At 38.3% G+C, this 27,717-nt stretch overlaps 1 protein-coding gene across 40 annotated transcripts in view; it reads right to left on the bottom strand.

The window, feature by feature from the left end:
* The window catches only part of HUWE1 (HECT, UBA and WWE domain containing E3 ubiquitin protein ligase 1), a 171,741-nt gene that overhangs the window by 46,248 nt on the left and 97,776 nt on the right, over positions 1–27,717 (bottom strand). For all 40 annotated transcript variants that reach the window (XM_082717517.1, XM_082717511.1, XM_082717518.1 and 37 more), the window contains 14 exons: positions 25,236–25,293; positions 24,040–24,216; positions 20,691–20,936; positions 19,060–19,193; positions 18,201–18,295; positions 9,417–9,608; positions 7,828–8,044; positions 7,295–7,417; positions 6,112–6,349; positions 5,493–5,723; positions 3,668–3,790; positions 3,101–3,196; positions 2,502–2,771; positions 679–831 (listed from right to left, as the gene is read on the bottom strand). In XM_082717517.1, the coding sequence (XP_082573643.1) occupies positions 679–831; positions 2,502–2,771; positions 3,101–3,196; positions 3,668–3,790; positions 5,493–5,723; positions 6,112–6,349; positions 7,295–7,417; positions 7,828–8,044; positions 9,417–9,608; positions 18,201–18,295; positions 19,060–19,193; positions 20,691–20,936; positions 24,040–24,216; positions 25,236–25,293 (2,353 nt within the window). The remainder of the gene's footprint in view (positions 1–678; positions 832–2,501; positions 2,772–3,100; positions 3,197–3,667; positions 3,791–5,492; positions 5,724–6,111; positions 6,350–7,294; positions 7,418–7,827; positions 8,045–9,416; positions 9,609–18,200; positions 18,296–19,059; positions 19,194–20,690; positions 20,937–24,039; positions 24,217–25,235; positions 25,294–27,717) is intronic.

Genomic DNA, 27,717 nt, shown 5'->3' with positions numbered 1-27,717 from the left:
CATTATGTTACTGGGGACCCCAACAATCAGTACTTTGCAATCTTTCCCAGAAGTATCTGTTCACAAGTGCCATAGTAAGAATTAAGTTCAGGCTTTACTATTAAACATGAGCTACAAATGAAGAGTCACTTGTTCAAGGTCAGTTGCCTCCTAATTCTTGTATTGGCTGGAAAAAGAACATGTCCTGGCCAAACCACTCTTCTGCCTAAAATAATCTGGTGACTGACCAGGTATGAGGAAGAATCAGATTCTTTCTGATGCTTTATATCCAATTTCCACACCCGATCCCACTCCTTGGCTGCCAGTGAGGTTTCTTCAGAGAGGCCCAAATTATCCCATAACTATACTATGATGGTCATTCTAAAAACCTTTTAACTACCACTCCCCTAAATCCTCTATGACACAATTAATTAATAATTGTTCTGAGAAGTCTTTTCCTCATTATATCCAGAAGTGATGCATTAGCCCTTCTCCTGAACTCAGAGAAAATTATGTTATTTATGTAGCACAAAACATTGCATTTTATACTTAATTACATGTCTTACAGCCTATCAGAAACTGTGGGCTCATGAAATGCAGAGATCATGCCTTATATTTCCACTATCTTCAAGGTCTCAAATGGTACAGGTGTTATAATTCTTTAATGAATCACAGGAACCAAAAAAATCTAAATCTTACCTCAAAAAGCAGTGTTAAAAGCAAGATTCTAGTAGCCAAATTGGAGGCCTGGGGCAGGGTGGCCATCTGACTGATCCACTCTGACACAGTTTTTGTGTCACTTGTTGTCAGGGGAAGAGCAGCTTTGATCAATACATCAGCAGCTTCCCATACCTATAAAAGCAGAGAAATGGCCAAGTCAGGTAACTGTAGACAGAGTATAATAAGGTTTGTCTAAACATTTTCAAACTTGTAAAACACTCCCTCTATTCCCCAACACATGTGCTGAAGGAGGGTGAGTAAATAGTAAAACATTTACTATATGGACTTGTGTCTGTATCAAAAGATGTATGCTACGAAAGGAGCACCTCTAAAAGATGATTTCTTAGGCTAGATTACAAGAAGCTAAGAAGCTGGTAAATTAAAGGAAATTAATATTTAAAAAATTTCTAGGGAGAATAAATTTCTAATACATAGTCAACACCACAAAGCTTCTACCAACTTATACTTCCACCAGTAATCTTTTACTACATCTGTCCCAGAATTATCATTAAGAACAAAAATAAACCAGAATGTTAGAAATGTTGGTCTTGCTTTAATTTGCATGTTAAATTTCTTATAAATCTGACATAATTGCTCTTTCCTAAGTTTCAGTTTTCTTAAAATCATTTCTGTAAGCTCTTTATATAAAGATAACTAAACCTGGGTCTTATCTTGTATAGAAAAAAAGGTTTATCCAGTTTGCTTTTTTTTTTTTTAAAAAAGATTTTACTTATTCATTTGACAGACATAGAAGCAGGCTCCCTGCTGAGCAGAGAGCCCGATGTGGGGCTCGATCCCAGGACCCTGGGACCACGACCTGAGCCGAAGGCAGAGGCTTTAAACCTCACCACCCAGGTGCCCTGGCCTTTTACTTTTGTGACATTTCCATACACTAAAGTTATGCTTCCATACATCACTTTGATTTTTTCCTCTGCTTCTTGACTTCAAAAAATATGCCATAGATTTCAATGATTTAAAAACATGAACTGTAGGGGCGCCTGGGTCGCTCAGTCAGTTAAGCATCTGACTCTTGATTTTGGTCCTGAGACTGAGCCCTGCGTCGGGCTCTGTGCTCAGTGTGGAGTCTGCTTGAGATTCATTCTCTCCCCGCCTCCTTCTGCCTCTGCTCCTCATATGCATTCTCTAAATAAACAAAAATCTTAAAAAAAAAAAAACAAACCCATGGAGTAAAAAAAAAAATTAGTAATGTATACAATTAGTGTATATTAATTTCATAATGAGGAAAACAGTTTAAAAAAATACAAATACCAGAAATACCAGGTCACGGCTATTCATTATGATGAGAACTTTTTTTGCTGATGTGGTTGTTGCATAGGAGAGGGAAAATGAAACATTTATTCACTGTTAGTCCATGGGACCTAACTCGGCTCAAGAGTAAGAAACATTTGGGACATTTTAGATGAATTTCAGAACAGATGCCTAGAAAAAGAGAGCCTTGTTTCTTCCTTTCAAAGACATTTTTTATGAAGTAGCTTATTAACTTTTTGCAAGGAACATACAAGAAAGAGCAAGATTACCAAATCTAAAGAGTTCAAAGAGAATATATCTGTACTGGATTAAAACAAACCAAAACAAACATACAAAAAAAAAAAAAAGCTTCATTTAAAAAAAAATCAGAGTTTGATGACAGCAGAATAACCACTTTATGCACTTAAAAAAAAAAACTTTTAAACTATATTCAATAAAGCCAGCATGTACTACATCATTAGTTTTTGATATAGTGTTCAACAATTCATTAGTTGGATATAACACTCTCCTCTTCTGGCTCCTGGAGAACTGACCTGATTGACTACTTGCTTCAGAATCATGTCTCGATAGTCAGCTCCATTACGTTTGATCGCGGTCATGATCAGATCACAAACCCGGTACACTGTGTCTGGCAGCTCATCAAGAAGGTGAAAGCAACCTGGCAACATGGTATCTGTGAAAGTGTGGAGCTCATCTTGTTCCAATGGATCAGCATCCTGGAACTTCTCTAGACATTTTGCTTCTTCCTCTTCCTGCTTTTCCCGAGCTTTCCGTTCCTCCTCTTCCTTCCGACAAGCAACTTCCTGGAGGCAGGGAAAGAAATGATTGCATATGGAAGAGTTTAAGAAAAACAGGGAACACTCTAAGAATGCACTGCCCTACCATACTGAAAACCCACTACCTTCTTCTCAGGCAGGTGATACATTCTTCAAGGTGTGGTAATCATTCATGAGGGCAACCTCAGGTCAATACAGTTTATCAATGATGGAGGTAAGTGTTATCAGTAATGGCATAGTTGGGATGAATGAATATCTCCATGTCCTTCTTTAGATATTAATTCCTCAATTATCTTTCCATAAAAATACTAAGATTAATGTGTCAGACCCTTTTGGATGTCATGTTTCCTAGTTACCTCAGGTGACTCCGCTCTTTGATCCATTGGGATATCCTGTCCCAGAGACATGGCAATTGCTCTCATCATCTGGTCCTCTTCAGACATACTCAGATCCTACAGAGAAACAACAGGAAATCCAACAACAAAGCACATACCAACTTACAGGGAATCAGACATCCTGTGCTCCATATGTTGCTCTGTAACAGTCAAACCCAACTAGGCTTACTTGGCCATTATAGTAACAGAGAGGGAAAATCACAATGAAGTTAAGCATAGGAAGGTGGTTTCAATGTGACCACTTATTCTGCAGCTCAGAAAAGGGAGTTTCTTCTATTGCTTTCTGACTGGGTAATTTAACAGTTCTTCTACAAAAAAAAAAAAGTTCAGTAATTTGCACAGCTGGAAGATAGGAAGCTTCTGCTCTGATTACATTCTAGAACCAAGAGTTATCACAAAAATGAAAATATTGGCATGCAGAATTCTGAAAATGAAAAGTAGTTTTCAAAGGGAAGGCCAACAGAAGAAAAAAAACAGATCAGCAGCCAAACCAATGCCTACAAAATTAGATCCCCCAAGCCAACTTACCCTAACAACTCCTCCCATGATTGGGGGAGGGTGGGTTAGAAGGTACTCTGTGGCCTGCTCCATGGTGCTGGTGTTCAACAGGGCCTCCATGGCATGTTCCCTTGTGAAGCCCATGTCCATGAGCTACGAAAAGAATGCAGGATCTCAGAAATGTCAGTAAAAGAGAAATCCAAATGCATTTTAAAAAGGCAGAAACTGGGTGGCTCAGTGAGTTAAAGCGTCTGCCTTCGGCTCAGGTCATGATCCCGGGGTTCTGGGATTGAGCCCCGCGTCGGGGCTCTGCGCTCGGTGGGGAGCCTGCTTCCTCCTCTCTCTCTGCCTGCCTCTCTGCCTACTTGTAATCTCTGTCTGTCAAATAAATAAATAAAATCTTTAAAAAAAAAAAAAAAGGGCAGAAACCAGGTGCCTGGGTGGCTCAGCTGGTTAAGTGACTGTCTTCAGCGCCGGTCATGGTCCCGGAGTCCCAGGATTGAGTCCTGCATTGGTCTCCCAGCTCCATGGGGAGTCTGCTTCTCCCTCTGACCTTCTCCCCTCTCACGCTCTCTCTTAAGGTCTCTCTCAAATAAACACATAAAATCTTAAAAAAACCCTTTCAAGATGGAAAGGAGTTTTTCTAACTTCATATGAACTGAGAACTAAGCTCAAAGAGTTAGGTAAATGAACAATCCTTTCCATCTGGTGCTTCCACAATATTCGAACATTAGAGCTATACAATGGGGCAGGAAGCCAAGGTGAGTTTCAATTCTGTCCTCAAAGAAAATGGAGCTAGATGGTTATTATAATTAATAGGATCACCGTAATCCAAAGACTGAGATTTACACATAGAAGCAAAAATTGGGCCCCATTTTTCTGGAAAACAAACTGGAAACAGAACAAGAGCCTGAGAAACTGACCTAAGAATTTTATTACTAGGAAATAATCATGAGATGTACAGAAAGATCTGTACAAAAAGAAACTATACACGACAGTTTTACAAAACCAGATAAGAAAATTAACATCCAGTAATAAAATAACAAATTAAAAAAATATTTTCTTAATGATAGCACAATTCTATACTATATGTTAATTATGTAAAAATTAGGCATAAAACTAAGTGATGAGAAACTATCTTGTGTTGTTATAAATGACTTTTTAAAAATATTTTGTTGTATTTCCAGATTTTCTTAAAGGGAGCCTTTTATTGGTTATAATAAAAATGTGGCATGTATATGTAGAAGACATATTTGAAGACTACCCTAGATATAAAAAGAACATACATACACACACACAAATTACCAGGTTAAATGCTCTGTGAGACTGAAAGGTCAGGATCAAAGGGCCTCCCCCAACCTCCGCTTCTGGATTCCAATTTTCAAAATGTGGTTTATATATTTATTTGAAAAAACTAGTATGTTCTGTAGGTAAGGTTGCAGAGAGCTCTTGTTGGAGATACCCTTAATCCTTTCCTCTACAGAGAAATCAGAAAGTAGCTGAGGACAGTTCGCCTCCAAAGAACAAGACAGCCACAGCCTACTGAGTGGCTACTATACTATACTATAAAAGAGTTTTAATACTAAACAACATGCTTGGGAGGACACAAATCTTACACTGGTTAGCAGCACTGAAACCATACCTATACCTTGGCTTTTCAGGAGAAAAAAGAAAAGCTAAGAGGGAACAAATTTAAAGCTATCTCCTGGCTAAGAGGACCAAGCACTTTGTGGCACGTAAATTAGAAAACCCACAACCCACTTAGTGGCATGTGAACTTAGAATATACTTGTGGGTTTGTGTGGTTTTTATTGGCAGCAAAGTCTTGGCCATGGAGTGGGAACCTAGGACCCTACCTGTTGCAGTTGCTGCTGGTTGACTTGAGGTTCCCGGCGGGAGCCACCTTCCTCTTGCCCTGTGTCCTCTTCTCCTCGAGATCCCTCCTTCTCTTTGCTCAGTCTCTCACGAATCACAGGTTCTCCTCGGAGAATATGGCATAGGATGGCCAACATGGACTCAGCCATTCGCCCGCCATATACCTTTAGGGGTTTCCGGTTCCACAGGTTCTTGATGCAAGTAAAGGCTGCCTAGAAGTCATTTGAAAAGCTGTGTGAAGATCATTTTGTCTTAATTCAAAGTCACTGGAGGAATAAATCTAAGACCTATGGGACAGTCTTTCCCTGAAAGGTCAGTGTCAACAATAAAACCCTAGGTCAGTGCTGTGGAGGGCTAAAGAAGCACAGAGAAGGGGCATTTTAATCCAACCTAAAATATCAATCTCAAGTTTACAGTTCAAATATTTACACTATAGGAAATTCTCCAGTGGTCTATATCCCTTTCTGTAAGGTAGCCCTATCTGGGAGTAGGATCCAATGGTTCTCCAAGAATCAAGTTATTTCATTAAGGAGGACATAAAGGAGAGCTAACCAGTCAGCATGAGAAATCCCTCTTCGTTTCAGAATGCTTAATACTCACTTTCTGAGTTACCACAAGGAAGCGGAGGGCACTGAATTGTGGGAAGTTCTGGACACCTCCAGGCAATTTGGCAGGCAGCGAATGTGGAGATTCAAGCACCGTGGTGGGATTCACCATCTTCTCCACTAGCATTAGCCAGGCATCTAGGAATTCTCCTGTGCCATCAGGTAAATCTGAATGTTCTAATCCCTCAGCAACAGGAACTTTGCCTCCCATTGATAGGGCCCAATTGAAAGTTCTAAAATTCAAATAACAGAGAATATGGAGACAAAATATTAGTACTTTAGATGGGGGGCATTCAGAAGGTTCCCAGTATCTATACTGCCACTACACATCTCTCTTCTTGCAGTTACAGCTGATAATCTGTCCAATATTTATTAGCTTTATCTTTTTTGAGGGGAGGATTTATTTGAGATTTATTGGGGTATTACTGACATATAACAGATATAAGTTTAAGGTATACAATGTGATGATTTGATACACATATAGTATGCAAAATGATTACCACTTTTAGCTTTACTTTTTAAAGCCAAAATGAATAAACAAACAAAAAACCCAAAGTGGTTGTTACCAGAGGGGAGCATAGGGGATAGGGGGATAGTTGAAATAGGTAAAGGGGATTAAGAGGTACAAATTTAGTTATAAAATAAACAAATCATAGAAATGAAAAGTATAGCATAGGGAATAGAGATAATAATATTGTAGTAACTATATGGTAAAAGATGTAACTATACTTATTGTGATGAGCACTGCATAATGTACAAATTGTCAAATCACAATGTTGTACACCTGCAACAAGTATAACACTGTATGTCAACTATACTTCATGAAACAAGTGAAACTTTGCTTAGAATCTTTAGACCAAGAGAAGCAGAAAAATTATTGGAGAAACAAAAGGAAAGAGTAAGTCTACTAGAAAAATATGTACATCTGGCACTAAAAACCAGATGAAGAAAAGCAGAGACTCTTACAAACATCTCTAGGAAAGGCTGAATCCCACCCTCCAAGGAAGACTGAGACAAATATGGCTAATTCCCCGAATGTAAAAGGTTACAACTAATGGCTATCTTTTTGTGTATCCTGTGGTTACAGGACAGGTGATTTAGAAAGTGGTGCGCTGCTAAGGCACAAAGAAAGACCAAACTCCGAGAAATGCTTCTCTGTGAAGGAACTTGATTCTTACTCAAAAAGAGCATTGTGGCCTCCAGAGCAGAGAAATTTCTGTAGCATGAGGTGGTAGGGATACTTCCTCTCATCAAACAGCATTGGGGATGTAAAACCAACTGAACAGATGAAGAATGTCAGCCTGAAAGGGGGAAAAAGCAAAATTTTAGCTTTCTCTGAGGCAGTCACAGAAGCGCTGGGAAATTCATGTAGCTGCCTAGAGTAAAATTTAACATTGTACAAGTGACTGAGAGACTGACTGGAATTCAGGTGGGTGGCTGGCTAGTCTGGTTATTAAAACTTCTAAGGCAAAAAAGGTGACAGTCCTCACCTACTAAAAAATACAAGGTTACTGAAATACACTTTGATCATAAATGCTTAAAAAATCTCTATATTCTAGACTAAAAAGCACCAATATAAGTACATTAAACTGCATGTGGGCTACATATCTAGAGTTAACAGGGAACCTTTCAAGTCCTCTAGTTCAGTGGCTCACTCTCCATTGAAGTACAAAAGGAACCAATTAGATTCTGTATCTCAAGTAGAACTCACCTGAAGCGAGGAGTAGGTGTATATGGTGGAGGCTGCCAAGATAAGCCCTTTGTGAGGAGCTTAGTGAGGGCTGAGGCTGTGGATCGAGCAGCAGGTGTCGGTGCTGTGGTGGTGCTGGCAGCATGATGGCTCCTTCTCTGGCGGACAGGAGACCCCACACAAAGTTTAACAAGGAGTCCAAATAGTTCAGCAAGCGCTCGGCCTAATCTGGAGGATGCTGGAAACCAAAAGTCAGAATAAGGCATGAGAGTATGCTCAGAATGGTTTCATTATAACTAACCAACAACACCTGGGAAACACCTGGACTTATTTCTACATTTAATAATCCAAAAAGGATGTTCCACAGAGAATAAATGCCTCTTTTAAAGGCAGGAGACAGAGAAGTATACTGGAACTTGATACATAACAAATGTGAAAGACGAATAAGATAAACACGCTGTTTAAAGAGGTACAGAGTTAAAATCACCTTTGTAGAAAAAGCAACAGATCAATATGAATCAGTTAAGCAAATGATACATCTACTGGGTTACAGAATCACTTAAAATGCCCACAATACTTTAAAAACAGCAAAACTGTTAATAGAATTATCATATATATCGTCTGATCACAACATTAAATATATGATCCCCAAAGGAAAAAAGATCGCTAGGAAAAGCATAAAAATTTTATAAGTGGCTTTCTTAACATTAATTAATTTATAGAGAGACTATGTGCACGCACGAGTGGGAAGGGGCAGAAAGAGATAGAGAAGCCTGATGTGAGGAGCTTGATGTAGGGATTGATCTTACAATTCGAGCTGAAATCAAGAGTCAGACACTCAACCAACTGAGCCACCCAGGTGCCCCACCAAAGGCCATTTTCTGCTTGCTTTGGGGCAGAGCTCCAGATTCCCAGGAGTTAGGTCTTCACCTTCCTCTAAATTAAAGTGTCAGAAAGTGACAAATATCAAGGAACATACAAAACACGTTCTCCAAACAATGATACTACATTAAAGGGCAAAAGAAGACAAGGACATATCAGTGAACATCCTTAATGCAGTCTTATATCACGTTAATGTCTCCACAGAGCTGCCAAAATGACATTAGTAAAACATGAATCAGCCATGTCATTTGCCAGCTATATTTAATGAATAGAGAAAGGAAAAGAACACTGGGTGTAGTAGCCTAACAGGTAACAGGAAAGCAGAAGAGTTTAATACCACAGAAACCAAGAAGAGTGTTTTGAGGTGATGGGCCGACTATCATGCTGCAGACAAGTTAGAAGGGGACTGAAGAGTATCCAATGGACGTAGCAACAGGTCACCAGTGAGTTATTTCAGTGGAACGGTAAGAGCAGGAATCATTTGCAGTAGTTGAGGAATGAGTAGCAAGGAAGGAATTTTAAAACATGACTTTCAGGAAGTCAGTCTCTTATCCCTGTATCCCTAGCAGTTAGTACAGAGCCTATCATATAGATACCACCTGAAAATGAGCCACCAAGGTTTCCAAGTTCCTTAAAGGAAACAACAGAGCCATACCAACTGAATTTGTCTAAAACTGGTTAAGGCTCTGAAAGCCAGAAAAGGCAGTAGAATGAGGAAAATCACTCACCTGACAATAAAGGCTTGATTTGCTTGATTCTGGCAGCCATAGCAGGTGTGATTTTAGATTTGCCTTTAGAGTCTGAAGCAGTAGGTTCATCTGTCTCCATGGGAGCCAGTGTGTCACCATCAAGCCCAATGCCTTCTAATAAGCCCTGGGTAGAAGCATCCATACTTGCAGCTGTTCCATCCTGCTCACCATCTGTAGACATAAGAGACGAGCAATAAGACCATGTTGTGTCATCACTTACCTTGTTCCCTGTCCTGAACAGTCACAAGAAAGAGCTACAACATATGGTGCTTGTTACTCTTTAAATGTCCATAACTTCCTAAATCTGAAAAGGAAAAATCAAACCAAAATATAACTACTGATACCTTCCTCTCCTTTGAGACCTTCTAGTTAGCCAATACTAACATCTTCCAGCAAGAGCATATGAACTGTTTTAACCCAGGGCTACCTTGCAAAACTATAGGCACTATATGACATAGGGAGCACCATTCACATAGCTTACAGTGTGTACCCTGCCCCCCCCAACCCAATGCTGTCAAGGTGAATACCCTGTTAATATTTTATGGCTTGTCAATAATAAACTCAAATTAAACATCACAGATGGCCACTGGAGAAATATATTTTATGACATTTAAGATTTTTGTATATGAATGTGAGATACATCTATTTTTTTGGTGGACATATGCATGCTTTTATATCTAATAATCAGGTTAGACAAACCTTTAATAAAACACACCACACCAAGTGGTCTTTGTAATATTCTAAAAAAAAAAAACTATGTGGAAATGGAGTCATCTTTGTTAAATTAAATGTGTAAAAGAAATTGCTAGAAAAAATATATCCAGATTGTTAGGTGAAGCAATTCTTTGACACCAAATCTAATTTTGTTCATATTTCTTAGTAAATTACTTCTTTCCTTGATTCAAATTTATTGCATTTTGACTAAATCTGAGGTTCTAATTTTTGGTTTGGTCCATTTTCTCCAAATTTACATGGGCCAAAGGTTTGTGTTTATTTTACTGATTCTCTCTCCTCTCCCATAATAACCAGATGTTATATAAATCCTTTGTCTGGTCCTTAAGCATTTCCCCTATGTTTAATAACCCAAGTACAATTTTTAAGCATATCCTAACAGTTTTTACACATAGAATTGTCTTGTTTCCTTAATAGTTTATTAAATTTATTTCTTCCCTGATACAGAATATAAGGGAAAAACTTTCTAGAAAAGTTTTTATTAATTTTAAGTTTGTTGCATTAGAGTCTGAAAATTGTGTATAGTTTCTGCTTACTGCAATTTCCTACTTTACTGTGATATAACATAAAAGCCATTTTCTAAAATACCACTGTACAGGGGTGCCTTGCTGGCTCAGCTGGAAGAGCATGTGACTGTTGAGTTTGAGCTCATGCTGGGGGTAGAAATTACTTAATATATGTGCTGCTGAAGCAAGCACTGGGGGTAGAAATTACTTAAATAAAAAAATACCCACTGTACGAAGAGGAGCTTGGGAAGATGGCAGAGTAGGAGGACCCTGAGCTTACCCTGTCCTACATTTACAACTAGATAGCATTCACATCCAAGTCATTAAACTGAAGAGCTATCTGAAGCCTGGCAGAACAAACTCCACAACTAAATATAGGGAAGCAGCTGCATCTGAAAGTTTAGGAAGGTCAGTAAGACAAAGGGAGTCTGCCCACTGAAGGGAGGGAGCTGGGTGCACAGCAAGGACAGAGAAAAGGGCACTCACACCAGGAAGCTCGCATGGAGAGAGTAATTCCCATTACGTCTAGCTTTAAAAACCAGAGTGGCTGAATTCTGGGAGTTTATAAAGCCACTGGGACTTGGGAGTCTGGAGCTTTAAAAGTTGGAGGACTCAGCAATGGGCCAACTATCACTGGGTCACCACCCTTAGAGAGACAGCAGTCTGTATCAAGTAGTAACATGAAGGGCACCCGGGAGACAGATCTGTTCAGACTGATTTAGGAGCATGTTGGAGGATTTCTCTGAAAAGAAGAGAGCTGGTGGGAGCCATTCCCCACCCCCACCCCCGGCTCTAACACAGAGCAACTTGCAGGAAGTGAGGCTGTACAGACAACTGCTACCTAACTAGATAGCAGTGTGTCACAGCCAAGAGGTGTCCTGAGCACTCACCTACTCAGGGCAAATTCTGTTAAATTTGCACATACCCCACCTTGGCATCTCCCTAGCCACTTCGTGCTTTGAGGAACCTGGCATAGGACTAGTGGTCTAGTACACAATTTCCCAACACTGCCTTCCAGCTTTCAAGTTCACTAGTGGACACACCCTTCAAGAGCCAGCCTGCCTAGGTCCCACTAACACCACAGAGACCAAGAACAGCCCACAAAAGGCTGAGAGTGTCAGTGCAAATGGCTACATGAACAGGAAAGGAACTTAGACAAAACCCCAAGACATAAGCACCACATACATGATAATCTCCTGAAGTACTATGTTCTGGTGATCAGAGCACACTGCAGTCCAGGGAATTCTAGGACTGCTTCTTCATAAAGTCACTACTTTCAAGAGCAGAAGACAGAGCTGACTTTCTTAACACAGAGAAATGGACACAGAGAGGCAGACAAAATAGAGACAGAGAGAAATTTATCCCAAATGAAAGATTAGCATAAAGCCACAACCAAAAATCCAAGTGAAATGGCTATAAGAAACATGCCCGATAGAGAATTTAAGGCAATGATCATAAGGATACTCACTGGACTTGAGAAAAGAGTGGAAGGCATGAGTAAGACCCCTGACACAGAGGTAAGAAACAACATAGGAGACATAAAGCATTCAATAAATGCGATAAGAAACATGCTTGATGGAACAAACAACAGTATGGAAGAAGCAGAGGAATGAACTAGTGACCTAGAAGACAAGAGCAATGGAAAGTAATCAAGCTGAAAAAAAAAAAAAAACAGAGAAGACTTAGGCAATATGAAAATAGATTTAGAGAACTCAGCAAGGCCACCAAACATAACATCTATACTACAGGAGGCCCAGAAGAAGAGAGAGAGAAAGAGAGAAGGGGGCAGAAAAATTTATTTGAAGAAGTAATAGCTAGAAACTTCTCTAATGTGGGGAAAGAAACAGTCATTAAGATCCAGGAGGCACAGAGAACCCCCAACAAAATCAATAAAAGCATATCAACATCAAGACATACTGTAATTAAAATTGCAGAATATGATAAGAGAAAAAAAAATTAGAAGCAGCAAGATGAAAGTCATTAACTTACAAGGGAAAACCCAGAAGGCAAGCAGGAGATTTTTCAGCAGAAACTTGGCAAGCCAGAATGAAGTGGCATGATATAGTCAAAGTGCTGAATGGGAAAAATCTATAGCAGGAATACTCTATCCAGACAGGCTATCACTCAGTTTGAAGAAGAGATGAATAGTTTCCTAAACAAAAACTAAAGGAGTTCATGATCCCTAAACCAGCCCCCTAAAATATTAAAGAGGACTCTATGAGTGGAAAGACCAAAAGTGACAGTATCAAGGAACTCGCCAAAAAAGGGATATAAAATATAGTAACACATAGAAAATGTGGAAAGAAGAGAAGAATGCGTTCAAATTTAAAACAACCATCAACTTAATATAAACTGCTATATATAAAAGATGTTATATGCAAATAGAATGGTAACCATATTATCAAAAGCCACCTGTAAATATGCCAAGAATAAAGAGAAAGAAATCCAAATATATTACTAAAGAAAATCAGCAAACCACAAAAGAAAAGAAAGAGAAAAGAAAGGATCAGAGAAAATCTCCAGAATCAACCACAAAACCAGTAATAAAATGGCAATACCTACCTCCTTCTTACCTACCTATGTGTAATTACACATTAACTGTAAATGGACTAAACACTCCAATCAAAAGATAGGGTGACAGAATGGATAAAATAGGAAGACCCATCTATATGCTGCCTATAAGAGACTCATTTTAGACCTAAAGACAACTGCAAATGGAACACGAGGGGATGGAGAAATATTTATCATGCAAATGGCTATCAAAGGAAAGCTGGAGTAGCAATACTTATATTGGACAAAATAGACTTTAAAGCAAAGACTGTAACATGAGACAAACACAGATGCTACATAATAATAAAGGGGACAATTCAACAAGAAACTCTTAACAACTGTAAATACTTATGATATACCCACGTAAGAGCACCCAAATACACAGATAATTCCCAAAATAAAGGAACTGATCAATGGTAATATAATAATAGTAGGGGACTTTAAAACCCCACTCACATCAACGGTTCATCTAAACAGAAAATCAACAAGAAAACAATGGCTTTCAATGAAACACTGAATCAGATGGATTTAATGGATAGATTCTGAACATTCCATCCTAAAACGAAAGAGAATACACATTCTTTTCAATTATACATGGAACAGTTTATAGAATAGATCACATATTAGTCCAGAAAACTAGCCTGAATAAATTCAAGAAGGCTGAAGTCATACCATGTATATCTTTTCAGACCACAATGCTATTGACACTAGACGTCAACCACAGGATAAAATCTGGAAAGATCACAAATACATGGAGGTTAAAGAACATGCTACTCAACAACGAATAAGTCAACCAGGAAATCAAAGAAGAAATAAAAAAGTACATGGGAACGAATGACAACACAATGGTCCAAAATCTTTGGGATTCAGCAAAAGCAGTTCTAAGAGAGAAGTATATAGCAATACAAGCCTACCTCAAAAGCAAGAGAAGTCTCGAACAACCTAACCTCACACCAAAAAGAGCTAGAAAAAGAGCAAACAAGACCTAAAACCAGCAGAAGGAAGGAACTAATAAAGATCAGAATAGAAATTAATACTACAGAACTAAAACAACAGTTCAATGATACCATGAGTTAGATCTTTAATCCTATCAGACTTGTTAAAAAAAAGACTCAAATAAATAAAATCACAAATGAGAGAAGAGAAATAAACCCAAGAAATACAAAAAATCACGAGAAGATGAAAAACGCTATGCCAACAAACTGGACAACCCAGAAGAAGTGTATGAATTCCTAGAAACATATGAATTACCAAAACTGAAACAGAAGGAAACAGAAGATTTCTGATAACCAGCAAAGAAACTGAATAAGTAATCAAAAAACTCCCAACAAACAGGAGTCCAGGACTGGACGGTGCACAGTTGAATTCTACCAAACTTTTAAAGAAGAGTTAATACTTATTCTCCTCAAACTATTCTAAGATACAGAAAAAAGGGAAAACTTCCCAATTTATTCTATGAGGACAGCATTATCCTGATTCCAAACCAGACAAAAACTCTACTAAAAAAGAGAACTACATGCCAAAATCCTTGATGAATAGAGATGCAAAAATTCTCAATAAAATACTAGCAATCCAATTCAACAATACATTAAAAAAAAATCATTTGCCAGGATCAAATGGGATTTACTCCTGGGCTGCACGTGTGGTTCAACATTCACAAATTCAGTCAGTGTGATACATGAGATCAGTAAGAGAAGGTAAGAGCATATGATCATTTTAATAAATGAAGAAAAAGCACTTGACAAGTACAATACCCATTCATGATAACCCTCAAGGGGTACCTGTGTGACTCAGCTGTTTAACTGTCCGACTCTTGATTTCATCTCAGGTAATGAATTCCCGTCCTGAAAACAAGCCCTGAATTGGGCTCCATGCTGGGGGAAGGAAGGTATGCTTGAAGTTCTCTTCCTTTGCCCCACCCTGCAGCTCAGGCGCTCTCGAAATAAATAAATAAAGAATAAAGAATATCCCATGGGAAAAAGACCATCTCTTCAACAAATGCTAATGGGAAAACTGGACAACAATATGTAGAAGAATGAAACTGGACCATTTTCTTACACCATACACAAAAATAAATTCAAAATGGATTAAAGACCTAAATGTGAGACCTGAATATATAAAAATCCTAGAACAGAACACAGTAACCTCTATGACATCAGCCATAGCAATTTTTTTCCAGACAGATCTCTGAAGACAAGGGAAACAAAATAAAAATTAAACTATTGGGGCTGTATCAAAATAAAAAGCTTCTGCACAGTGAAGGAAATAATCAACAAAACTGAAAGGCAACCTACAGAACAGGTGAAGGTATTTGAAAATGACATGTCTGATAAAGGGTTAATATCCAAAATAATACAACTCAATACCCCCAAAACACATAATCCAACTATAAAATGGGCAGAAGACACTTCTCCAAAGAAGATATACAGATGGCCAAAAGATACAAGCAAAGGTGTTTATCTTTATTGACCAACAAAGAAATGCAAATCAAACAAATATACAAATAATAAACAAAAGGTGTTGTTGAGGATGTGCAGAAAAAGGAACACTCAAGCATTGCTGGTGGGAATATAAACTGGTGCAGCCAACTGTGGGGACCAGTATGGAGGTTCCTCAGAAAGTTAAAAAAAAGGTAAGATCCAGCAATTGCACTAGTAGGTATTTATCCAAAGAATACAAAAACACTAATTCAAAAGGATACATGTCCCCTATGTTTATAGCATCATTATTTACAACAGCCAAGATATGGACTGATAAATGGATAAAGAAGTGGTAGCATGTACATACAACGGAATATCATTCAACCATAATAAAGAATGAAATGTCATTTTCAAGGACAAGGATAGACCTAGAGAGTATAATGCTGTGCAAAGTAAGTCAGAGAAAGACAAACACAATGTGATTTTGCTCCTATGTGGAATTTAAGAGAACAAACAAGCAAAGGGGGAAAATGAGAGAGTGACAAACCAAGAAACAAATTCTTTTTTTTTTTTTTTAAAAGATTTTATTTATTTATTTGACAGACAGAGAGATCACAAGTAGACGAAGAGGCAGGCAGAGAGAGAGAGAGGGAAGCAGGCTTCAAGATATGTCTCCAAAGGCAAAGGAAACAAAAGCGAAAATAAACTTTTGGGACTTCATCAAAATCAAAAGCTTCTGCACAGCAAAGGAAACAGTCAACAAAACAAAGAGGCAACCCATGGAATGGGAGAAGATATTTGCAAATGACAGTACAGACAAAAGGTTGATATCCAGGATCTATAATGAACTCCTCAAACTCAACATACACGACAGGCAAACATATCAAAAAATGGGTAGAAGGTATGAACAGACACTTCTCCAATCAAGACATACAAATGGCTATCAGACACATGAAAAAATGTTCATCATCACTAGCCCTCAGGGAGATTCAAATTAAAACCACATTGAGATATCACCTTACACCAGTTAGAATGGCCAAAATTAACAAAACGGGAAACAACATGTGTTGGAGAGGATGTGGAGAAAGGGGAACCCTCTTCCACTGTTGGTGGGAATGCAAGTTGGTGCAGCCTCTTTGGAGAACAGTGTGGAGATTCCTCAAGAAATTAAAAATAGAACTTCCCTATGACCCTGCCATTGCACTACTGGGTATTTACCCCAAAGATACAGATGTTGTGAAAAGAAGGGCCATCTGTACCCCAATGTTTATAGCAGCAATGGCCACGGTCGCCAAACTATGGAAAGAACCAAGATGCCCTTCAACGGACGAATTGATAAGGAAGATGTGGTCCATATACACTATGGAGTATTATGCCTTCATCAGAAAGGACGAATACCCAACTTTTGTAGCAACATGGATGGGACTGGAAGAGATTATGCTGAGTGAAATAAGTCAAGCAGAGAGAGTCAATTATCATATGGTCTCACTTATTTGTGGAGCATAACAAATAGCATGGAGGACAAGGGGTATGAGAGGAGAATGGAGTTGGGAGAAATTGGAAGGGGAGGTAAACCATGAGAGTCTATGGACTCTGAAAAACAATCTGAGGAGTTTGAAGTGGCGGGGGGTAGGAGGTTGGGGTACCGGGTGGTGGGTATTATGGAGGGCACGGATTGCATGGAGCACCAGGTGTGGTGAAAAAATAATGAATACTGTTTTTCTGAAAATAAATAAATTAATTTATTAAAAAAAAAATAAAAAAAAGTAAAGTGCTCCACAGCCACTTAAAACAATCATTTGCCATTTTTAAAAAAAAAAAAAGATTTTATTTATTTATTTGTCAGAGAGAGAGCGAGCGAGAGCGAGCACAGGCAGACAGAGTGGAAGGCAGAGTCAGAGGGAGAAGCAGGCTCCCTGCGGAGCAAGGAGCCCGATGCAAGACTTGATCCCAGGATGCTGGGATCATGACCTGAGCCGAAGGCAGCTGCTTAACCAACTGAGCCACCCAGGCATCCCCTCATTTGCCATTTTTAAGAGTGAAATTAAACTTCTGAAAAATAAGCATACAAAAAATAGGGGCCCGCCATAACTTTCAGTACAGTAATTTCTAGGATTTAATTTTTTATTTGCATAAACTATATAAAAATATACTCCTATTTCAAAATAGTACATTAGAAAACAATAGGGAATGGTTAATTCACAGACCCTTTACATGGCACTTAATGTTAAGTAAAAAGAGATCTATAAAATATTAACTCTAAGATAATCACAACTATGCTAAGATGTATCCCTAGGGGTAAAGATTAGATAAACTGTTTATTTGTGGTACAAATGTTAAGTGATTCTTTTTATTGCAACTTGTAATTTTTACCATTGTATATACACATTTTACAGAGAAACTGACTGAAAATAATTTAATTTTAAAATAAAAACGAAAGGAAAAAATTGAGGGCTAAAGACAATACAGCTAACTCAGTTTCACAATAGACTTATAAAGACACTGAAACAAAACTAAGAGAATTAATGACTAAGATTTTAGTTTCTTGGAGTTACCTGATCTTTTTCCGCCCTGGGTCGTACCTGCCTTCTCATCCTTTGGAACCAGTTTCTGCATGTCTGCCTGGCCAAATTCACACCCAGATGGTAAGCTGCAATAAGACAAACCATGAGTAAAAAGAACCCTGATAGCTCATTTCTTACGTTCTGCTTGGTCCCTCATCTGCTTGGCTGACAGGTAAGTGAACCTAACAAAACATGTACAATGATCAAATTCCTGAGGTAGTTCTCAACAAGATTTCCAACCCAACTTTAGATTTGGCTAACAAATTTTAAATACCTATCATGCTGACTCAGAATAATCAGGACATAAGATCAAAGATGCAGAAAATAACCCATTTGTAAGCATGTCCCTAGGCTAGTAAATGGGAAGGACAATAGTGTGGAGTGAATGTTTGTGTCCCCTCAATATTCGTTTGTTGAAATCCTAATGACCAATGTGATAATATTAGTAGGTAAGGCCTTTGGGAAGTGCTTACGTCTTGAGGGCAGAACCTCAAGAATGGGACTACCGCCTCATAAAAGATGCTCCAGAAACATTCCTAGTCCCTTCCACTATGTGAGGATACAATGCAAAGTCTGCAACCCAGAAAAGGACCCTCACCCAACCACACTAGCAACATAGTCTCAGACCTCCAGCTTCCAGAACTATGAGCAATAAATTTCTGTTTATAAGGATCTAGTCTGTGGTATTTTGTGATTGCAGACTGAATGGATTAAGTTAGACAAAGAACCCTCTGAACTCTTTACTAACAGCTTTCTGCTCTTGACCAAAGCAATCCTCCAGGATCACTGAACTTAAGTTTCTCTATTAAGAAAGACAACAGAGATAATAATGAGATGCCCCCTCCCTTACCTGTTTGGCGTACACAGGGAGAGAAGGACAGTGCTTTCCCACACCAGGGAACAGTATAATTGGCTCAGCTTGCTCAGAACACTCAGACCCAACTGAGAGCCCCACTGGTTTACGGAGATGGAACGAATTTCACTCTGCAAACAAAGTAAACAGAAGCTATCTTTGGGATGCCCTCTGTAACATTTACAGTCTGTATCTAACATCCCTTCTCAATTTCTTCTCATTGCTTTTTGTAAATCAAGAGGCGATGGTCACAGGCAACTCTTTTTAAAGAAACAGTTTCTCAGATTCAATGACAGCCTTCTAATTCTGTTAGGTTGTGCTGTGGGACTTGCTATTTCCCTCTTACTTCTTAACTTCAATTAATATTTGGATTTATGTAATTCCTTGAAGTGAACATTTCAACTTAAATTTTATTTAATAAAAAGTCATAAAACTCAATTCCAAACCTTTGTCACGTAATTATTTCCTCAATAGTTTATATCCATGCTTTTCAATTGATTTGATACAAAGAATATACTCCTGCTCAACAGCATAAAACAAGGGTGCTAAAACATTACATCATTTAATCTTTAGAATCGATTACTTGAGAACTGAAAGTTGTAAAACCATGAGCACACACAAACCACCCCCCTTTTCTGGAACCACAGGAGGAACCTCACATGGATTACAGGCATAGGGTTTGATATTCAGGTAATCTTTACTAATCTCTCTTAATTACCATTGACTTAAACACGCTATGGTCAAATTTCCTTCTTGCCATCCCATTATCAGGCCTACATGCATCTGTACAAAGATTAGGAAGTAATAAGGCCAGATGAGCACCCAACTGAAGCTTGTCCACTAAAAAGGGGACTATAAATCCCAGTTGGCCTATGTAGCTGCTAAGATCTATTAATGCCTGTTATTTTTTTTTAAAAGATTTTATTTGCTTATTTGAGAGTGAGTGAGAGAGAACAGAGGGAGAGTGAGAGAGAGAAGCAGACTTCTCTGATGTGGGGCTCGATTCCAGGACCCTAACACCATGACTTGAGCTGAAGGCAGGTGCTTAACCGATTGAGTCACCCAGATGCCCCATTAATGCCTATTATTTATAGTAACTTAATAAAACATGAGCAATGATCAAATTCCTGAGGTAGCACTCAACAAAAAGTTTCCAACTCAACTTTTACTCTCAAGAAAGTCTAATTCACAAGGGGCGCTTGGGTGGCTTAGTGGTTTAAGCCTCTGCCTTCGGCTCAGGTCATGATCTCAGGGTCCTGGGATCAAGCCCCATGTTGGGCTCTCTGCTCAGCAGGGAGCCTGCTTCCCCCTCTCTCTCTGCCTGCCTCTCTGCCTACTTGTGATCTCTATCAAGTAAATAAATGAAAATCTTAAAAAAAAAAAAAAAAAAAAAAAAAAAGAAAGTCTAATTCACAAATTATATGGTCACCCAAATTCTAATAAAAAAAAGGGAAAATAAACTAGACAGCATCTTGAAGCATAAACTTGCATCCCCCACCAAAAAAAAAAAATCTGTTCTTTTAGCAGCTAGCCCAGGTAGAACTGTTTCTAAGCAGAGTAAGATGCCCAGTATGTGACCTATGTACTTCACTGGCTTTAAACTAGCTTGTTCGCCCCCCAATTCTTACCTGTCCAACTCTGCAAGTATGAACAAACATCATGATGTAGGCATGGGCAGCAGTGAGCGCATGGAGTAGAGGTGTGGCCTGAGCCGAAAGGGTAGCATCAGCAACGTTGCCAGCACAAGCCAGTTCTCGCAACAACACTGAGCCTCCAGGAGATTCAATTGGGCGGTGTAAGGGCTCCAAGGATGAAAGGATGGAGTCCAGCTGAAGGAGACCCTCTTGAAGGACTTTGGGTTCATGGGACAGTGTCTGAAACAAGAATAATAATTAAAGTATTAATATACAATGAACTTCATATACACCACATCTTTAATAGTCACAATGGAAGAAGTAGAAGACAAGTGTCACAAATTTTGAACCTGGCCATGGTATCCCACCTGGTTAAATGGTAGAGCCAAAATATGAATGCAGATATGATATACCTCAATGCCTCCTTTTAGAGCAACACTTTACCTCTCTCAAATGAGAGGCTTTCAAATGTGGTAAGTCAATCATATTTAAAAGCTTGTGATGGCCAAACTGAAAATACTATTATAGCAATGACTCTATACTATAAGATTAATTATAAATTTTGCTCAACAAGGAGCAATATTAGGCAAGTTTTCAAAGTATGGAAGTGACCAGTATTACTACTGTTTTTTTCTTCCTAAAATAAAAGAGATGATTCTAGAATAGGAATGAGGTAGGCAATCTCCTTTTTTATGAGACAACTCAAGGATTATAGGACACGGCCCTTGTAATTGCTTTTCAAATCTGCAGAAAATCTCACAGTAAAATACTATCACTTGCCATTCAAAGATAGGATAACTTATGTGCCTTTACTGTGGCTTTAGATAAATCTATGAATTCTCACATAGTATCTTAGAGGTAGGATAATGATGGAGCACAGCCTCTTTACCTCTCTCCTATAAACAGCACTTAATATTGCAAAGAGTAAAGCAAAATAAAACATTACGGATATGTCACAATTACGGACTTTACAAATCCAAACGCAACTGTATTACTGATTTTTACCAGAAATTTCTTATCACTGCACAATCCAGCTAATGAAGGAGCTTCACAGATTTAATGCAATCCTTATAAAATCATCAATGGGTGGGGAGGGCAGAAATAGAAATCTCTTAAAATTTGTAGAATAATCTCAAGGGACCCCAAATAGATGTAACTACCTTGAAAAAGAACAAAGTTGGAGGTCTCACACTTCTTGATTTCCAAGCTTATCACAAAGATAAATAAAAAAAATGTGGTACTGGCATAAAGAAATGCATCAGGATCAAAAGAATATAATAAAGCCCCCAAATAAACCCTCACATCTGTGGTCAAAATATTTTTGACAAGGGTGTCAAAACACAGGTGCAGTAGGGAAAGAACAATCTTTTCAACAAATGGTGTTGGGAAAACTGGATATCCACATGCAAAAGAATGAAGCTGGACCTTACCTTATACCATATAAAAACCATTATTCTAAATAGATCAAAGACCTAAATAAAAGAGTCAAAACTATAAAAGCATGTAGAAGAAGCCATAGGGTAAAAGCTGCAGGATCTTGGATTTGGGAGTGACTTCTTAGATTTGATACCAAAAGCACAGCAACAGCATAAAAAAGATAAAATGGACTTCATCAGAATTAAAACCTTTTGTTCATCAAAACTATTAACAGAGATAAAGGCAAACCAGACAAGAGAGGAAAATACTGCAAATCATTTATCTGATAAGGAATTAATATCCAGAATATAGAAAGGACCCCTATAACTCAACAACAACAAAAAACAAACCCTACTAAAAAATGGGCAAAGGACTTGAATAGACATCTCTCCAAAGATACACAAATAGCCAGTAAGCACATAAAAAGATGCTCAACATCACCAATCATTAGAAGATGCAAACTGAGATCATGCGATCTCAATTCACACCTATTAGGTTGGCTACTATCAACAACAGGGAAAAAAAAAGGAAAAGAAAAAGTAAGTAAGTGTTGGTGAGGATGCAGAGAAATTGGAACCGTAGTACACTGCTGGATGGAATGATGTGAAAATCCTGGAGCTGCTATGGAAAACAGTATGGTGGTTCCCTGAAAAATTAAAAATAGGTACCATATAATCCAGCAATCCTACTTCTGAGTATACAACTAAGAGAACTGAAAGAAGTCTTGGGTATGATCATACTTTTATATGGAATCTAAATAAGTCAAATACATAGGACCAGAGAGCAGAATGATGGTTGCCAGGGGCTGGGGGGAAATGTGCAGATGTTGGTCAAAGGGCAAACTTTCAGTTATGAGTAAACTGTGGGGATATAATATATATCTTGGTGTCTATAGTTAATAATGTTGTATACTTGACATCTGCTGACAGTAGATCCTTAAGTGCTTTTACTGTACAAACACACACACACACACACAGTAGTCTTAAGTAAGTATTTTCACACCTGTGTTCATAGCAGCACTATTCAAAAATAATCAAGAGGTGGAAGCAACCCAATGGTCTATCAGTGAATGGATGGATAAACAAAATGTGGCTTATACATACAACAGCATCATAAAAAGGAAGGAAATTCTGACATATCCTACAACATGGGTGAATCTTCAAGACATTATGCTAAGCAAAATAAGCCAATCACAGAGAGACAAATACCTTATGAATTACATTTACATGAGGTACCTGGAACAGTCAAAGTCAGAGACAGAAAGTAGAACAATGTTTACCAGGGGTTGGGAGGGAGAGAGGAGTGTGGAGTTGTTGTTTAATGAGTACAGAATTTCAGTTTTGCAAGGTGAAAAACTTTTGGAGATCAGTTGTACAACAATGTATATGTACTAAAGACTACTGAACTATACACCTAAAAATGGTTAAAAAGGTAAACATCATGTGATGTGCATTTTACTACTACTTAAAGTAAATAAAGCACTTAATTTTTGGGCAAAATTTGAGCAATAAACTATAGGTCACTTATGGTTAAAATGCATGACTATCAAGCTTGAAAAAGGAAAAAAGCTATATGACTAAACAATACGAGATTGTGTTAAAAAGCATCCATGAGAAAGGATGACACAAGAATAATAAACCCAGTTCCAAAACTTTCTTCATCTACCATCCCCTCCAATAAACTCAAATACTGGAACTATATACCAAACCTAAGAATAATGAACAAATAATTTAACTTTTCAATGAGAAATAATGTGACATACTACTTATTAGTCACAAAATTCACTTGATTCACTTGTAATACATAGCCACAAATTTCTTATTTTTTAGTTGAAAGTAAAGGGAGACCAAAGTAAAAACATGTATACAGAAGTATTACAAAATTGATTTCTGAAAAGAAATGAAGATATTTGGCCAGAAGCTCTTACCAATATGGATTTGCAGACACCTGCAACAGCCTGACAGGCTGCAGATGTGGGAAAGTCAATGGGCAGATTGGGAAGGCCCAAAATGGTAACCAAAGGCAAGAGTCCTTTCTGATTCACAAATTCCTGGCAGTGGTCATCTGTTGTATTGTTGCTCAGAATAGATTCCACAAATTTCATCTAGGTAATGAAAATTTAAAAAATTAAGTTAGAGTCTGACATCTGGAACTAAAAGGCAAACCTGGAGTAAGGACAGGGGTTGCCTTGCAGTCATAAAATCAGTATTTTCTAGAATACCAAAACCTTAAATAAATAGGGAGAGAGATAGCATATGGACCCTAAACATCCAAAAAACAAAAACGAAACCTCCAAAAAATACCACACAGGAATAATTACTTCTTCCCAATCTACCTTTCTGGCCACACCTAAAGTCATGTAATTTGAGAGGATAAATGTTTTGCTCAGGGCCACATCTATGAATTAGTGGGCAAAATCATATCTGATCTCTTAATGTGCTTCTTACATGATACTATGTTGCCTCTCCCCGTAAATAAAAATAGATACTCTTTCTCAATGTGTTCACAATGCAAATGAAAACCAGAACTCTAAAAAAGAGTGACTTGGACCAAACAAAGCATTTTTTTAAGGGAAGAATGTAAAATGTGGGCAAGAAACACACAGGCATAAGGAACCATCTCTGGAAGTCTTGGAAGTGCTTAGTGGGCTAGAACAATTGCTAAGTGGGCCCTTATAGGTAAACAACTCTGGGAAAATTCAAAATCTTCCCTTTTCTCCTGTGAAACACATGGTAAGTTGAAAGAAATGGTCATATTACTATTTTTTTTAATATAAAGGAGAAGTTAACAGGAAAAATAGCAAGTAATGGGGAAAATTTATGTTGGACACATTCAAAGAAAATAATACTGGATTGTCCTAAACAGCCCACTCTCCTGTTTAAATTCCAATGGCAAATAGTAACAATGAACAAAAAACTGAGAGTATTTAGAAGAAGGAAGAGTGTTGTCCAACTGTTGGCAAACCAGTCTTACAGAACAAGGTTTGCACATCTTTTCCCACTGATCTACACTTTAAGGGCCCCAATGAAAATAAATGTGGAAATCACTAGACTATCTGGTAATCCCACACATTTTCCAGAAAAACACACACCTTTACTCAGTTTACCCTACCATGAATCTTACCACATTAAGGATGTAATCCATGAGGGGAATAGGAATACGTTCCTCTGTACCAACAACCCTGTTAAGGGAGAAAAGAGTGAGTTACACAAATTCACAATACCAGTGCAAGAGAACGAAGTGAGGAAAGGGAAATAGCATGAAATTCTAGGTCCTTTCTCTAAGTCAGACTTCTAGACTTCAGTACCGTATAGGAAAAAAAAAAGCTGAAATCAATACTGAAACTAGTTTTTCTAGCCCGAGTAGGTTGAGAGCACAAAAGGAAAAACCAAGTCTTCACAAACTCAGCATATGCACATATCTCAAAAGAAACTATCTTAGGCAAACTATCATAGAAGGAATTCATCAATATGAAAATACAAAAAAAAAAAAGCCAGTTTGATTAAGACTATTGAAACATCTGCTTGAAGACAAGAGCTAGACAAAGAAACAAATACAATAAACATCTTACCATGTTCTTACATCAGGTTTAAAGTTATAATAGAGAGCAGGAAATGGAATTTAATTTTGTTCAAAATTCCATGCTTAGACTGACAAACAATTCAGAACAAGTTAATCAAAGATGAAGCCGGGGCGCCTGGGTGGCTCAGTGGGTTAAAGCCTCTGCCTTCGGCTCAGGTCATGATCCCAGGGTCCTGGGATCGAGCCCCGCATCGGGCTCTCTGCTCAGTAGGGAGCCTGCTTCCTCCTCTCTCTCTCTCTCTCTGCCTGCCTCTGCCTACTTGTGATCTCTGTCTGTCAAATAAATAAATAAAATCTTAAAAAAAAAAAAGATGAAGCCAACACCCAAAGCCTCCTTTCTTAGCAATTTATATTTGTATCACAACAGTCCCTGAACTATCAAAAAACTGTGATCAGGTCATTTGCTTCGGATACTTCAATGCTGCAGTTAATGCCACAGCTGCAGAAAATGCAGCACTTAGCTCAATCTTGGCTTTTGCAAGAAATAAACAGAAAATCCACAAAAATATATTAAAATGAAACAAAATCTACCTCAAGGTAAACCCTAGAAAGGGATAAAACTTGAGTCTAATAGGGAGCATTCTGGATACAGGCTCTTGAAGACATTTGGGGGGGGGGGAAGGGGCAGAAATAAAAGGGAGAAGTAGGGGAATAGAGAAAGCAAGAGAATTTGCAAGAAGTTAACAGTTCTTGTCCTTGAGCAAGACAAGATGTAAATAAAGATTTGTCAAGCATGAGGGCACTGAAAGCAAAATGGAGACTAGACCTAGTGGAGAGGCATCAGAAATGGTTTCAGTGATGAAATATCCAGAGCTAGGGTTTGGCAAGGATATTGTGAACACTCTCAATGAAGAATTTAGGGAAGAGCTCTGTACAAAGGCAGGACCTATAAGCCACGAGTGGAATGATTCCATGGCAAGACTGCAACCTTTCCTTGACCGTAAAGCTCCTTCTCAGAACCACTGCGGCATTCCCTGCTACTTGTACCAATCATCTACCCCAGCTTCATTGCACCTTCTGGAAAAGAACCAATAAATCCATCTCTACAGCTAAAGAGTACAGGTGTGGCTCTAGCCCAAATTAAATACTTGTCCCTTTGTAGAAACCGAAGGTAATGACAAAGAGCCAAAGTAATATCATGAAATGGGACCAAGGTACTTCCTTCATTTGCTTAGGGAAATAGAAGTTAGGGAAAATAAAAAAAAATAAATCAACACGTGGTTCTTAATCCAAATCTAGGAACAAATTTGTTCAATAATCACTTTTTCATTATCCTCCTCTTTGGGCCTCCAGGCTCAGAACATCATACAGGAACAGTACATATGATAAATTCTCCCTAGTAGAAATCCCTCTATTAACTGGTTTTAAGAAGAATTTTAATCTTAACCTCATATGAAACTTTGACCCATACCATCTATGAAGCAGTTAAGTCTGCACGCCTACAATGAATAAAACAATTTACCTTAACTGTCAAATTAAAAACTTCCTGTCTCCCCTTTGAATAAAGCACACATATTCCCAAACTCAATTTTACATGTGTATTTATGGTACTGGAGCCCTTAATCAGAAGTACAGAAAAGGGACGCCTGGGTGGCTCAGTCGGTTAAAGCTGCTGCCTTTGACTCAGGTCATGATCCCAGGGTCCTGAGACCAAGTCCTGCATTGGGCTCCTTGCTCAGTGGGGAGCCTGCTTCTCTCTCTGTCTCTGCCTCCTTGTGCGCATGCTCTCTCCCTTTCTCTCACAAATAAATAAATAAAATCTAAAAAAAAAAAAAAAGCACAGAAGAAAAATTCCAATTGTGTGTCATACTACAGTGTATAGAACAACAGGTCTCAGGGAATTATTTGGGGTGGGGTGGGGTGAATCATCTCTTTCTTCCAGCTCTTGAGGAGACACAGCTGCCTTTGGCAAAGAAGTCCTCCCAGTGAGCTACAATTAAGGAAACAGCTGCTTTTCTAATTGGCTGCCTTTAAAGCCCAGACACTTGCTATTCAAGTTCCAGAGACGACATGGATTTATATA

Source organism: Mustela nivalis (assembly GCF_964662115.1).
Source record: "Mustela nivalis genome assembly, chromosome: X".
Taxonomy (NCBI): Eukaryota; Metazoa; Chordata; class Mammalia; order Carnivora; family Mustelidae; genus Mustela; species Mustela nivalis.
This window is presented reverse-complemented; position numbering and strand designations above follow the sequence as displayed.